Here is a 14,835-nt window from a genome sequence, read left to right on the forward strand (position 1 = left end):
AACCTGCAAATGGCCCAGATGTTTGTCTGTGGGGGAGAACAGTATACTCATGCAATGGATATCCTGCCACTGGAAATGACAGATGTGGGAACTGCCAAACATTTTGGAAAGGACCATAGCAAGCGATGGTAATTTTAAAATGAAATTCAATTTATAAAGATAGAGATGAAGATATGCTACATAAAATTACGCCTCCATAAACACACCAGAAGAGGTAAATAAATGGTGCTTTGCAAGTGAGTTTCTACACTTGATCTTAGCCAAAAGGCCGAGAAGCGAAATGCAAGTGAGTTTCTAGATCTTACATACTTATACAGATCTCTCTCACATAATTGTTGATCATTAGATCTCTCAATTTACCTTTAACTAAATAGTAGAATCAATGAGGTTGTGGGAAAAGCCCAGAATGCACACTTAGGAAACTAGGATCTGAATCCCAGTTCAACCTCTTATTAATTATAGCATTCTGGTGACCTCACTTCTCTAACGGCCAATACCTTCCCCCAAGAAATGAGGACAGTATTTCTCACAATCATGGTTTTTTAAAATGACAACTAAAACAAAGTACCGTGTAAGTACAGAAAACGTCCATTCTTTTTACATAAATATAAATACAGGTAGTAGTTAATACCAATTAATGGTGTCATCCCTGAAGCTGATCCAATAACCATTTATTTTTCCCCTAAGTAGTTAATTACAATTATTAAAAACTGTTCCAATGTCAAACAGTAGTCCTCTTTCAGGCTGAATGATAAGGATTTGAGTGTACACACATTAAAGCTAAAATATGTTAGTGAATTTATCACTGGGTGAATGCGGTCCCTGGTTTCGCAGTGCTGGAGAGCAAGCCTTGTGATCAGATGGAGAGGGAACTAAGCAGAGCAAAGGACAGTTAACAGGATGGACCAAAGAATTAAACTCTTAATGAGAAAGATCAGACTCCCTGTCAAATCTTCTCAGCAAATCCCTCCCAGGTTATAGAAGAAGACATCCTCTGTAGCTCACCTTTCCTCTGGAGTTAGGTCCAAGTTAAGAGGTAGAGATGAAACCAAAAATTGAATATTCTGGATCACAGCAGGAAGGAAGCAAGGGGGAAAGGATCAATGTATTTCCTGAACTGGGTTAAGGATAACACTTCTCTCATCTCTCTGATCACTTAACTGCCATTTGCTGACACTTTACTAAGGGTCAAAGCACTGCCCTAAGGGCCTGATCACCCCAGCAACAAACTTTCAAAGTTGAACTTTAAAAGCTGCTGCCAAACAGCAGGTGCAGGCGTCCTCTCCCACAACCTACACCGTCCTCACGACACTTGGCTCTGGCCCTTCAAACCAAATTTCAACTTTGTCAAGCCACTCCCTTTGGCTCCGACTTGAGAAATAGTGCCACTTTGTTCAAAGCAGCTTAACAACTCAGGTTTTTCATCCCTTTTGTCCACTCCATCATCCTTGATGGTTAGTTTCCCTAGCTGGTGGCGAAATCCTATGGCTTTAGCACCTGAAAAATCAGAAAGAATAAAACAATCTTTTCTGAAAACAGGTACCCATCCTCTCCTCCCTCCCCCCTTGAGACCTGTCACAGTCCGGTCAAAAGGGCTGGTAGAACAAGGCAGCAGACGTGCCTAAGAAGACAGGAGCAGGTGCCCCTTGGAATTCAATAAGGACCCTTGTTCCCACCTTTGAAATGCTCTCCGGTTGGCTGTTTCTCCAACACACTTGCTGGTTTAAAGTGGGGGTGCTCCCCCCAAAAATGATTAGTGCCCTGTAAATAAACCTCTCACAGGGCTGTTAATGCGGGGTTAGAATCTCTAACCAGCCTGTGGGCCTGGTGGAACTTCCATTTTCCCAGCCCACCTTCTCTTGCCTCAGGCTCATTTTCCACTTGGGCCCCCTCCCTCTCAGCTTTCCGGCTCTTAGTCACCATTACAGTCTGACTGCATTCCTGGGCGCAAGACCTATTTTAAACAAAAACAACACAACATGCCCCCGTGGTAAGCTATGGGGCCCCTGAAAATCTTGGTAACAAACGAGTCCAGAGGGACAGAAATTAATCTAGGCAGTTATCTAGAGTCCCCTTTCATTTCACATCTCCTCCCTCACCCGGCAAACTCAAAGCAAATAAATAAACCTAGTCTGAATCAAAATGCCTTGTGCTGAAGGAACGGAAACACAGGTATCTCAGGGAGGTCTGAGACTCCTGGATCCCAACTCAGTTTTCCTCCCTGCCCCATCCTGCAATTCGGCTCCCCTGGATGCCGTGGAGGCCACCGCCCTGCATGACTGGCACGACTTCCATAAGCCTCAGTCCCTGCTGATTCCAGAACGCTGGCAAAGGTGGGGAGCCTGTCCACAAACGGAGAACAAGGCCACCTCAGGGCACCCAGGGCTAAGGAGGGGAGACAGGACTACTTAGAACGATGCTCACGGCTTGGAATTTTAACCTTGCCTCTTGATTTATTTGATCGGGCTTTCCAGAAAGATTGTCCTTTGTATTGCCTATGCCTACCCTACCTTCTACCAGTACTAAGAATTCGGCTCTAATGTACAAGTATTTTTTTAAATATAGTTAATTTTATTCTTTTTAAACCACAAAATAGAATACTTTGGTGGTACAAACGTTGACTAGTCACAGTCTGGCCAACGGTTCCCATCTGGGAAGGAGGTAGTCAGTCAATGGCCAGAACTGCTGAGGGGTCCCTTTAAAATGCTAATACCCAGGTTAAAAGACTCAGGCAGGCAAGGGCCTGGCGCAGCAGGCAGTGCACAAGTATTTAAACAGCCCAAGACAGGACACTTCTCACTCTTCATTTACACTGGCACTGGATTAAATCCTCCAATGGCCTCAGCAGCTGAGGCCTATAATTAAGATTTTTTTTAATTTTTATTTATTTATTTGGTTGGTTGTTTGAGATCAAGAGGGAGAGAACAAGCACAAGAGGAGGGAGGGGCAGAGAAGGAGAGAGGAAGAGAGAGAATCCTAAGCAGGCACCACACTCAGGACAGAGCCGGACATGGGGCTCAATCCCGCCACCAGGAGATCGTGACCTGAGCTGAAATCAAGAGTCAGACACTCAACAGACTGAGCCACCCAGGCACCCCAAATAAGATTTTTTTTTAATCAACGAATAATCATTATATTGTGTTAAACTGCTTACCCTTCTGGCCAGCAAACAGGGACATAGCCCCAACAGCCAGGGTGAAGTGAGACTGTTCCCCACCGTGATGCGAGGACCATGTACAAGATGAGGCAGCAGACCCACCTGTCCCCTGCAAGGTCTCACCTTGCTCATCCGACCGTACCTCCTGTGGTCCCACAGCACACAAGCAAACTCTGGCCAAGCCCATCTCTTCTACATTCATTCCTACCCTTGTACCTTCTCCTGAATTGTCAGCACCAGCCTAGCCTGTCCCAGACAAACGCTTGCTTCTCTGTTCTGGGCACTAGTCAAATTCACCCATTCTTCATGATCCAGCTTCCACCTCTACTTTCCTAAGTCCTGCAGACAGTCCTCTCCCTCTCATGTGAACCCCTGGACTGAACGTACTACAAACTGAGGCACTGTTAACTTTCTGCGGCTTTATGTCTTGTTTGTCCAATCCAGTCCTAAATTCCACAGGATAAAGTCTTAGCCTCTTAGTACTTCTAAAAGTACATCCCAACCGGCATGCGGCAGAGCAGTGGTACACCAGGAACCCCGAACAACTGTGCCACCACACTTTAAACAATTTAGAGAATTGACTTTCATTCAACTCGAGATCCACCCACTTTCATGAAGACTTCAGACACACCACTGAGCCACAATGTGGCCCCTGGCCCGATTTGCTGCAAATAAAATAAAGATAATGTGTCTGGAGGAAGGTATATGAATGGATATAAGAGAACAAGATCAAGGCAGTAAACAGTGCTACTCAAACAGGAACATACCAGATGGTGAATAAATAAATATACAGGTTTTCAAATTTCTAAACCTTGTTTTTTTCAAAGAACTTAACCTTTTAATCCTTTCATGTATTACCAAAAAATTCTAACACCATATAAAAGTATGTCTTAGACACAAAATGGGAGGACCCTGGGCCTATCATAACAGGTATTTTGATAGCTACTGTTTAGGAACCACTTAAGTAAGTCCTCCCTCTGGCAAGTCACACTTTCAACAATACTGGTAGCTTTCCAGGAGCCCAGACACACTACCTTCCAGCGCCAAAGTCCCTTCCTAAAAATGTATAATACACCACACCTTTAGGAATTCAACCAAAGCCTCCAAATTCTTGCGCTACAGAAACTTGAGGGAAGGAACTTGAGCAGGTAAGTTACCTTAATGTGGTACCACATGTCAAAGCTGTCCAAAGAAGTTTCAGAAGCTCTAGGCATAACCTCAATTCATAACCCTGAATATAGGATTTAGGACTGTGTTCACACTCACCTTCATTTCCTCCTACTATTGGTCAAGTTCTGTATTTGCAAGGCACTTAACTGTGTATGTTCTCCAAGATGTTAAGAGATATTGGGGCACCTGGGTGGCTCAGTGGGTTAAAGCCTCTGCCTTCAGCTCAGGTCATGATCCCACGGTCCTGGGATCGAGCCCCACATAGGGCCCTCTGCTCAGTGGGGAGCCTGCTTCCCCCCCACCCCGCCTGCCTCTCTGCCTACTTGTGAGCTGTCTCTGTCAAATAAATAAATAAAATCTTAAAAAAAAAAGAGAGAGATGGGGCGCCTGGGTGGCTCAGTGGGTTAAGCCGCTGCCTTCGGCTCAGGTCATGATCTCAGGGTCCTGGGATCGAGTCCCACATCGGGCTCTCTGCTCAGCAGGGAGCCTGCTTCCTCCTCTCTCTCTCTCTCTGCCTGCCTCTCTGCCTACTTGTGATCTCTCTCTGTCAAATAAATAAATAAAATCTTAAAAAAAAAAAAAGAGAGAGAGAGATAGTAAGCAATGGGGAAAATGTACAGTCAAACTCTTTAGACAATGCTGGCTGAAACAAAATTAAACAGGTCTCTTGACTGCAGGACTTCTCAGTGTCTTTCATTTACCAACAGGCATTGTGAACCTCTAGGAGAAGCAATACGAAGCACAGCATTTCCCATACTCATTTGATCACAGAGTAAGTTTTTTCAAGAATCCCACAGTACAACTTTCACAAAGGCTGATCTAGCAGTTTCTGAGCATAAACAACAGCAAGAAAGATGCTACTATTTTTTTGTGAACAGGCCATCCTCTCAGTGAGTCATGAATTAGGCACTAGCAGCTTCACAAGTGGACTTTGTTCTCATACCTTGAAAATGACTTTTCCCTGGGCTCCCCATCTGAAATGTAAGGAATAATTACACTGCTCTGCTTCTCAGGGTTGTTTTTTATTGTTTTTAATCTTGCAACTGTGTTCCATATTAATCACTAAAACAGGTTCTCAGCCCAAGTAGCCAGGCTTCAAAATCCCTGGTGTCCTTCCAACCTGGATGAAGGGATGGAAAGAACATGAACCAGACACCACCCAGAAAGTTTTTACATCTCCAGTTTCGAGGCCAGTATGATAAAGTCAAACTGCAGCCACGGTACTGGATAAATGAGAGGTTCTTCTTTAGTAACTCACTTCTAAAGAGAGGCCCCTCTTGGGCTCACACGGCAGCACCAGTATCTGAATCTTGACTCACCTTTTCAATATGGACTTTCTTAACTGCCCCCCCCACCCCACCAAGAAACATGGGAGGTCAAAGCTGGAACTACAGGAAAGAAAGAAAAAGATGTACTGGAAGAAGACTATTTCCCCTTCTCTGCAGAGAAAGAACCCATTACAAGCTCATGAGCAAGGGAAATATCATTCCTGCTCATGAAAGAGCTTTCCAGGAAAAATATCTCAACATATTTACTATAAAACAATTTAATTTCCCTGTCCCATCACCTGCCACCCTATCCCCGTTCCCCCCAAAAAGCCCACAGATTGTGGATTTCCTCTCATTCTTGGCAGAGTTACCAGAAGAAACATAATACCCCCTCCGGAGTGCTCCCAACAGCTGCTGGAACAAAATGGGGAGCTGGGGGTAAACTTCCAAAGCTGCCTCTAAAAATGACCATTCCCCCCGCCCAACCAGGCAGCCAGTGAACATAAGACTTGTCTTTCCCTACTTTCTTAAAGCAAGGAGAGACTCCAAAAACGACAGCATCCCCTAGTTCAAAACATTTGCCTCCACCCATCGATCTTCTCAACTCGACCGTAAGCTGAAAGCCGTGTATAGTTAAGCCCCCACTCCGTGTCTTAGCTAACATGCATTTCTTGAAACAGTCCTCTACTAGTATCATTTATTTGTTTGCTTAACCCACCAACTTCCAAGTTTGGATTTTTACCTAGTCAGTATAACTCCTAGTCAGTATAATCGCCTTGTCTCTGTCCACCTCCCCAAAACCACATGCCTTGTACACACACACACACACACACACACACATCCCTCCTTTCGGGTCAAAAGCCTTGAAAAGCAAAAGTCTAGGAACAAATTCAGCAATGACTAACTACACCATATCCCAGCCCTCTCCCTTTCATCAGACACTACTAAATGCACTTTGGTTCTGGTAGAAAAGCCCCATCACCAGGCAGGGGAGAGACTCCCCCTACTCTTCAGCCTCTCAGCTGAGACCACCAACAAAGAAGTTCATGAATGTCAACTGGGAGCAGAGGCGATATCTCTCTCTGCTGAGGAGAAACTGGATGGAGCCTCCAGCATCATTCCCCAAAGGTGACAGCCGGGGTTGAGTGAAGACCGTGAAAACTGTACAAGAGCTGAGGGAGAAAATATAATGTAAGGAATGATTCAGAATCAGGGGCAGAAGAAGGTGGAGGGATGAACTGGCTGACCCCAAATGTCTTTTCCATCTCTACCTCCTATGATTCTTTGACCTCCAATTTTGTGCTGCAGACAAGGAATGGAAAGTCAACAGACGTGGCGATGTTTTGAAAGAGCCTGGCGGTCTGCTCTTGTCATTTAGTGGCCCTTGCATGTATTTTTTAAGGTGTCTCTAAGCCCTGTCCTCATTTCACAGTTGTCACCTTTCTCAGCAATTTGAGCTTATGTCAAATACCAAAAAGAAGGAGAAGAAGAAAGAATGTACTGGCAATTAATTGTGGGCTAAAGAGGGGCAGCCCAGGGCCCATTGGGTGGCCCAGACTTCTAGGGAGGGCAATGAAGATGGTTTGGGTCTAATGGAGAACTGATTCAGAGCTGAGACAAGGCAGCTAACCCTCTAACAAGAGATAAATTCTTTCTGCAGATAGTCTCATCCTAGGCTTTAGATCAGTTCAAGCACTCACATGATTTGGGATTCACAAACATATTCTTTTTTTTTTTTTTAAGATTTTATTTATTTATTTGACAGAGAGAGATCACAAGCAGGCAGAGAGGCAGGCAGAGAGAGAGGAAAGGAAGCAGGCCACCCTGCTGAGCAGAGAGCCCGATGCGGGACTCGATCCCAGGACCCTGAGGCGCCCCCACAAACATATTCTTAATTAGCACAACCGCCTCATTTCCACTGCCTATAACTGGATTTCCAACTGAATTCTGTTCAAATCTGAGCAAGACTGCTGAATAGAAAGGACTTTCCTCAATAAACCAAATCTGGGGCTCCTGGGTGGCTCAGTCGGTTAAGCGTCTACCTTCGGCTCAGGTCATGATCCTAGGGTCCTAGGATCAAGCCCCGTGTTGGGCTTCCTGCTCAGCCGGAGAGCGTGCTTCTCCCTCTCCCTCCGCCTGCCACTCCCCCTGCTTGTGCTCTCTGTCAAATAAATAAATAAAATCTTTTGAAAGAAAGAAAGGAAGGAAGAAAGAAACCAAATCTTTGGATTCTCAACCTTGTCTGATGGTTAACTTACCTGAGATAAATTCTGGAGCTGAGCCAAAATCTGCTTCTGTAGATCAGAGGGGTATGCCAATTTTCCAGAAAATTCAAAACTTGACCCTGTCCTCACTTTTTCAAACAGCTGATCTCATCTTAAATTTTCAACATTTACTGGCCTTAAGAAGAGTCTAGCTAAATACTCCCTGTTCCAGGACCAGAGAAGAACCCAGCGCTAGGGTCAACCCAGAGTTAAGGTTACATTGTCACACAAAGATAATTCTTCCCTATTGCCTCAAGAATAATTTTTTTAAAATCTGTATGGTTCCTCAGTAACTTCAATGTCATTTTGATTTCAGCAGCTCACAATCTTTACCTGAGGGGAAGGTGCTAGGCACAGAAAATTCAAAGTATGGGGCAATGAAATATTTTCAATGATCTCGTCCCAATAGGAGCTGCTCATTTTACAGACTGTGAAGACTCTGGGTTTCCTCCATGTTTCTGCCTTGAATGTTAGGAAATTCATCCCCTACCACTCAAGTTTTGGAAGACTGGAAAGGATATAAGCAGCGCTATATTCTGACACGGTCTTGGAAGAAAAGGCTTCTTCTTTTCTTCCAGTATGCACTGGGAGGTACTAACTGCACTAGACCATTTCCTGCTTCCACAGGTGTATTGTTTTATTTATTTTAAGCCTGTGGACTGAACTCAGCTTTTATTAACTCACAAAACGATTCAAAATAAAGCCTTTCCAGAAAGGCTAAAGAGAAATACACGCAACTATGAAATTTTCAACCAACTACAGAACAAGTTAAGTGACTCCCCTTCCTAGGTAAGGCAGGAAGGCAAAGGAGAAAGCCTAAGCTATTTTAAGTTGCTAATTGTTTTCTGAAAATCACTGTTCAGACCTTAAATGTAACCAGGCAGCAACGCCTTCTCCAGGTCAGAGTTAGGAAAGGAAACTTTATGCTTTCTAGACCCCAAAAATGCTCTTAGGTGCAATCATTTTAAAACAAACAAACACACTCTGCTTATCTGTATCCATCTGACCACTTTGGACGTTAATCATCACTGAAATAGATACCCTGTTCCCCAGCCTCAAAGAGCTCCAAGCCTGCAAGACCCTGGCTGAGGAATGAATGTACATGCCAGGGCAAACCCCTCAGAGCCTTACTTCCTAAACACCCATTGTTAATTCTAGGCAAATCTACCACAAGTAAATGCAAGGGCGTACCAGCTATTGAGCAAAGGATAGCTAAAATAAAATTCAAGTTTGAAAACACACAGGACTTAATTTGGGAGGAATTAACATGAGACTGACCAAAGTATCTTTTAAAAACTCTTAGATTCTATAAACAGCTATACTGTATTCTCTGTTCTTGTTCATTTTCAGTATTAGAACTTACAGATAGCACCTCTGCTCTTCCACCTGTCATACTGTCTACTTCTTGCATCTAGCCTTCATTATAAACCGACGGGGTTAAATTTCACTCATTTGCTCTTGAAGACCGAACTAGGTTAGCTTCCCCCTACTCTTCAGGGAAAACTTAAAAGACCACTATATGAAACATTTCCTTGATTTTTATATTAAAGATATTTCTATTCCCCCCGGCTTCATAAAACCTTCAAAGAAAACTGATTTTAAACCAGATGACTGAGGGGCGCCTGGGTGGCTCAGTGGGTTAAAGCCTCTGCCTTCAGCTCGGGTCATGATCCCAGGGTCCTGGGATCGAGACCCGCATCAGGCTCTCTGGTTGGCAGGGAGCCTGCTTCCTCCTCTCTCTCTGCCTGCCTCTCTGCCTACTTGTGATCTCTCTCTGTCAAATAATAAAATCTTTAAAAAAAATAAAAAATAAAAAAAAATAAACCAGATGACTGATTCAAACTGTTTTTGTGTTCACTTTTTTTTAAAAGCTCACGATACCTACCCAAGTTCACTGTTTGGGCAAGAGGCCTGAAGGGAAGCAAATTATTTGTTTGTGGTTTTAAAGTGGCCAAAATGCCTTCAAGCACAAGTATAAGACCATTAACAAATCACAAGGAGCCAAAGCAGTTCATCTTACTCAACAAAGCTATGATCAGTTAGGAACAGCCAGACTGAATGGGACTTGCCCTGGGCCGGAAGGTCAGTAAACCTTAGCAGTTTGTGTTTCTGAGAATCAAGAGGCTCTTACAGCGCGGAGTACAGACCCTAGGCCCACAGGTTCTGCTGTCATGCTTCCAAAAACATTCAGGACAGGTGAGAGAAACTAAGCTTTGTGTGTGTGTGTTTTCTCCCACCTCCTGTCTTTCAGTAGCACCTCCAATTCAAACCATCTCTTTTGCTAAATATGGACTAGAGAAGCCAAGCAATGAAAGAGTTCCATTTCACCACAATTTATTGAATACCTACTATGTGCTGGACACTGTGTTGGTTCTTCCACATTCATACATTTAAGCCTCGTTTTACTGGGTAGTAAAATGTAAAAGTATAAAATTCTTTATAGATGATAAAACTCAGGTCCAGTGAGGCTGTGTAACTTCTGATTAACTGAAGTTTTGTGCTGTGCTCATAAAAACAGCCCACTGTCCAGTCTGCAGTTAACTAGTCCAAATCATAAACTACTGTCCTGCCACTATTCAAGCAGCCATAGTCTCATACTTTGGGCCCAGGCTCTCTGACGCCCTTAGAGGACTGGGGTGTATGTTGGCTCCCTCCGGGGATGACAACCACCTCTCTTGGTGGCTTATCACGTCTCTGCAGCTGTCCAGAAACAGACCACACTGGTAAACATTCTCTCCACCTGCTGTAACACGCATAACTTCTTCCCTCAACTCAGAAAACATGAGCAGTGACCCTGCTCTTTATCAAGTGCTGTGGTAAAACAACTTCCCTAGAAGGTCGGAGATACCCCATCCTAGGACATGGGCAAGAAATCAAAACACACATGGCTAATAAATAATAAAGCCTATCACCTGACAGTCTCAAAGCACTTTATACTATAAACTCATTTTCATTTTGTTGTTTTTGCTCACAGAACGAACACTCATTCCCATTATCTCTCTTTTAGAACATCTGAAAAGGAAAGAAAAATAAACATCAATTCTTTCATTCATTCAGTCTCTATAAGGAAAGAAAGCTTTGCCTTAGCTGGCTTGGGTTTCAGTCACTTTAGCCAACTTCCCTTAAAGGTCAACTGATCAGTCCTTTGAAAGAATTTTTCTTATAAGAAATGAAGGTAACAAGACTGCATGCCAAAAGATCCCAAAGAATCATTATCATCATACTAGATAAAAAACCTGACTAGATAACCAGACAAAATCATACTAGAATAAAAGTTAAGCAAAATAATCTGGTTCAAAATTTACAAAAGATTATAGTAAACTTGCACATCATTAGTAACACCCAGGCGAAAAACATACTGAAAAAGAGACTGCATTCACAATAAAAACAAAATACATAACATATACAGGAATACTTAGGAAAAAATTTGACAACAGATATGTAAGAACTTTACAGTGAAAACAACAGAAACTTCTGAAAAGGCACAGAATTTTTTTTGCTAGGGAGTTGAATGGGAGTGGAGACCTGACACACCACATAAAAAGGATAAATCTAACCCTAACCGATATCAGATTCTACCAAAAAATAACAATATTTAAAACAGTAGGAAAATGGAAAAATATATCTGCAGAAGAAAATGAAGTTCAGATGTGTGTGTGTGTGTGTCTATACACACCTAAACTTAATGACTGACAACATAAGCTTTCTAAAACAAAGTGAAAGAGAATTACTTAACAAAAGGTATAGTGATAACTAGGTAGTCGTTTAGGGGAAAAAAAGAGAAGGTAAACTCACCCTTGCACCAGAATAAAACTGATATTGATGAAAGTGTTAACTATCTTTAAAAAATCAAATATAAGAAAGCCAGCAGAATATCAAAAAGAAGATTCATCAGGTCTGTGGAGAATTTGTAAATTTCTCAGCTTTGGGGTAAAAAAAGAAAAAAATGACAAAAGACCGAGAGATTCTGACATATTTAAGTGTAAAATTTCTATAGGCTAAAAAATAGGAAAGTAAAAAGGACTGGAGAAAATATTTGCATCAAAGATGACAGATGAGAGTCTAGTATCTATGACCCACAGGATTCCAAATTTATGAGAAAAACATCAAGACCCCAATAATAAATGGGCAAAGACTATGTACAGATGATCTCACAGGTGAAACAAACACATGGAAAAATATTTATGGGGGTCAGTAGTTTAAAAAAAAAAGCAAAAAATAAAACTTTGGGATACAATCATATGACCATTTTAGCAGATTTTTAAATTTTCACATGCAACTGGTTTAATGATTCTTTGCTGGTGCCACCGTAACTTGGTAGAATTTTACAATCCATAACCTTTGATCCAGTAATGCCCATCTTGAGCATTTATCCTAAGGAATTAATTTAAAAATGTGTGGTATGTGACGTATCTCAAAAGCTGTTACCCAAAAATGCTTTATTCATTTCACTGTTGTCTATAATAGCAAAAATCTGGACATGACATTAAAGTTTAATATTAGAGGAATGTTTTTAATCTCATTATGATAGAGTTTACAAACATTTATTATGCACCTATTCTGGCAGGATCAGTAAAACAGCAACTGAGATGGGGGAAGAAGTATGCAACTGAAAAGTTATTTTAAATAAAGGTGGTGGTATTATAACACTTTGCGGCTTAAAGAACTAATGTTGTTATACTGTTTTAGAATTACTTTTTAAAACCCAAATTGGATGGAGTTTTAGGTGCAATCTAAAAAGCTTTTACTCACCCAATTCTATTTTTTTTCCCCTTCCTATTCAACAGCTCAAATGGCTCAAGTACGTTTTCCACTCACAGGTCTCAGATCCTACCTAAAACAGGCCAGACTGCAGTACCATGCCTTGGTATACCACCTGGACCTAAACCAGTCCCCTGCCATAAGCAGGCACCCTTTTTTGTATCATTCTGCCTGTATCAAGTCAAACTACAGTTGACACTTGGACCAGGGGCCTTCTTTTCAGGTCTTTTCTCCATATGCGATTTTATCTGAATCCTGCAGCCTAACAACCTTCAGAAGAGGGTGAGCCGGTGAATGTCCGTAACAACGTTCTGATAGGCCACACAGTGGCCTTGGGTCCTACACCTGGACCAAGGAGGCGCCAAGGAAGCCTCAGACCAGCCTGGCTCTTGGGGGTACTGAGGAACCGGGCCAGTTACCTTCTGGGAGGGAAGACACAATTACAAGCTGAAGGCAGTGCTTAAGATGGCTAATTGTGAGAAGCTGCCCAAGGAGGGTACCGACTGAGGGATGCTCAAGGGAGGCTTCCTGGGGGCGAAGGGGGGAGGGCTCCGATAGGAGAGGGGCCCTTGGGGAGGGGTCCCCGCCGAGGCCGGCTTTGGGCCTGGGCCTCGCTTTCGGGGTGCGACACAACCCCGGGCCGACCAGGCCGCGGCGCCCCGCCCTTTCCCGGGACGCCGGCCGGCCCGGGGCGGGGAGCGGGCGGGTGAGCGGGCGCTTACAGGTCGGTGCCGAGCCGCGTGAAGCCGGAGTTGAGCGAGGCCCGGGCTATCCGGCGCCAGAGCAGGTCGCAGCTGGTGAAGCGCCGCAGCCAGCGGCACACCTGCGCCAGGCGGCCGAGGGCCCGCATGTCCAGGTAGGAGCAGATGAGCAGCAGCAGCTCCTCCGGCAGGCGCAAGAGCGCTGGCCCCGCAGCGGGGCGGCCGGCCGGCTCCCTGACCGGGGCTTCCTCCTCGGCCGCCGCCGCCACGGCCACCCCTGCCGCCCCAGCCCCGGCGATGCAGCCCCAAGCCTGAGCCCCTCGTCCCTGCGCTCTCCCCGGCCTCGCGTCCTCCCGCCGCCCAGGCCTGACTTTCCATTCCTCCTCCTTCCCATCACCTCTTCCTCTAGCCTCCCTCCCCGCCCCTGCGCTCCCCTCATCTTCCCGCACGATCCTTCTCGCCCCTTCCTCCACGTTTCCGCCTCCCTCTCCTTCCTCCCCCGGGCCTGCCCTGGCTCCCGCCTCGGCCCCCAGCCCCGCTGCCTCCTTCGCTTTCTGCAGCCCCGGCTTCCCTTCCGCCCCGCTTCCTCTTCCGCCCTGCCCTGCTCCAGCTTTTCCCTTCCCCTTCGCCTTCCTTCGCTTCCCCCTCGCAACCCTCCCTTCCTGCAATTTCCTCGCCTCCCCGCCCTCGCCTTCGCCCGGCCCGCCGTTCCCGGGCGGCCCCGGGTGGCCCTGGCTGCCCATGAGCGGCCGCGGGCACAGCCCGAAGCAGAGGCGAGCTGCCGCCGCCGCCGCCGCCGCCGCCGCCCCAGGAGGAGGCGACACCATGTCGGACCGGGTCACATGGGGCGGCGCGGGCCGAAACCTGGGCCCGCCCCTCACACCCGCAGCCGTGGAGCCGCTGCGGGGTGCGGGCCAGGCCAGGGAGCGGGCCCCCTCCCCCTTGGACAGGGCCGCCGGGAGCATCGGATGGAAGCACATGCATTCATTCGTCTGGCATGCGAGGCCGGCTGCGGGGCGCCCAAGGCCCCAAGAAGAGCTTCCGCCTTCTACGAATCTACCTAGTAGTACCTCTGCCCTCAAGAAGCATCCACTTGGGTGGCCTTCCCTCTCTAGGAGCCCTCCTCTTCCCTGGGTGATGCCTCCTTTCGACAGGCCACTTCCCAGGGACCCCGGACACCGCAGCCCTGGGACTTAGCACTTTCCTTGGGCCGGGTCCTCCCGCAGGGTAGGAACCTGCTCAGGACTGTGAGTTGGGTGTTTTAGACATTTGGGGAGGCTGCAGTCCTCTAGGTCCTGAATCAGTAACTCCCAGTGATGTACCAAGAAAGGACAAAACCTCGGGCTTCTTACTATTTACCACACAAGTGCAAATGGATTCTCCAAGGTCCCACCCAGGAGTCCTTCCCCAACACCACGCGTTCCATTCACAAGGGCACCAATCTGAAGGGAGAGCTAAGAAAACCCTACTGAAGTCTATGCAAGCTGTCCAACACATCCTGCCAGACCCTTGTA

General features: G+C 45.6%; 1 protein-coding gene and 1 pseudogene across 1 annotated transcript in view; both read right to left on the minus strand.

Annotated features, from left to right (window-relative positions):
* The window catches only part of FBXW4 (F-box and WD repeat domain containing 4), an 81,680-nt gene extending 67,586 nt beyond the window's left edge, over nucleotides 1–14,094 (minus strand). Inside the window, exon 1 of the mRNA XM_044240348.1 lies at nucleotides 13,343–14,094. Coding sequence (XP_044096283.1) covers nucleotides 13,343–14,064 — 722 coding nt within the window. The 5' untranslated portion in view covers nucleotides 14,065–14,094. The remainder of the gene's footprint in view (nucleotides 1–13,342) is intronic.
* On the minus strand, nucleotides 125–280 carry LOC122901389 (annotated as a pseudogene).
* Nucleotides 14,095–14,835: the final 741 nt, after the last annotated feature.

The sequence above is a fragment of the Neovison vison genome, chromosome 2, assembly GCF_020171115.1.
Source record: "Neovison vison isolate M4711 chromosome 2, ASM_NN_V1, whole genome shotgun sequence".
Taxonomy (NCBI): domain Eukaryota; kingdom Metazoa; phylum Chordata; class Mammalia; order Carnivora; family Mustelidae; genus Neogale; species Neogale vison.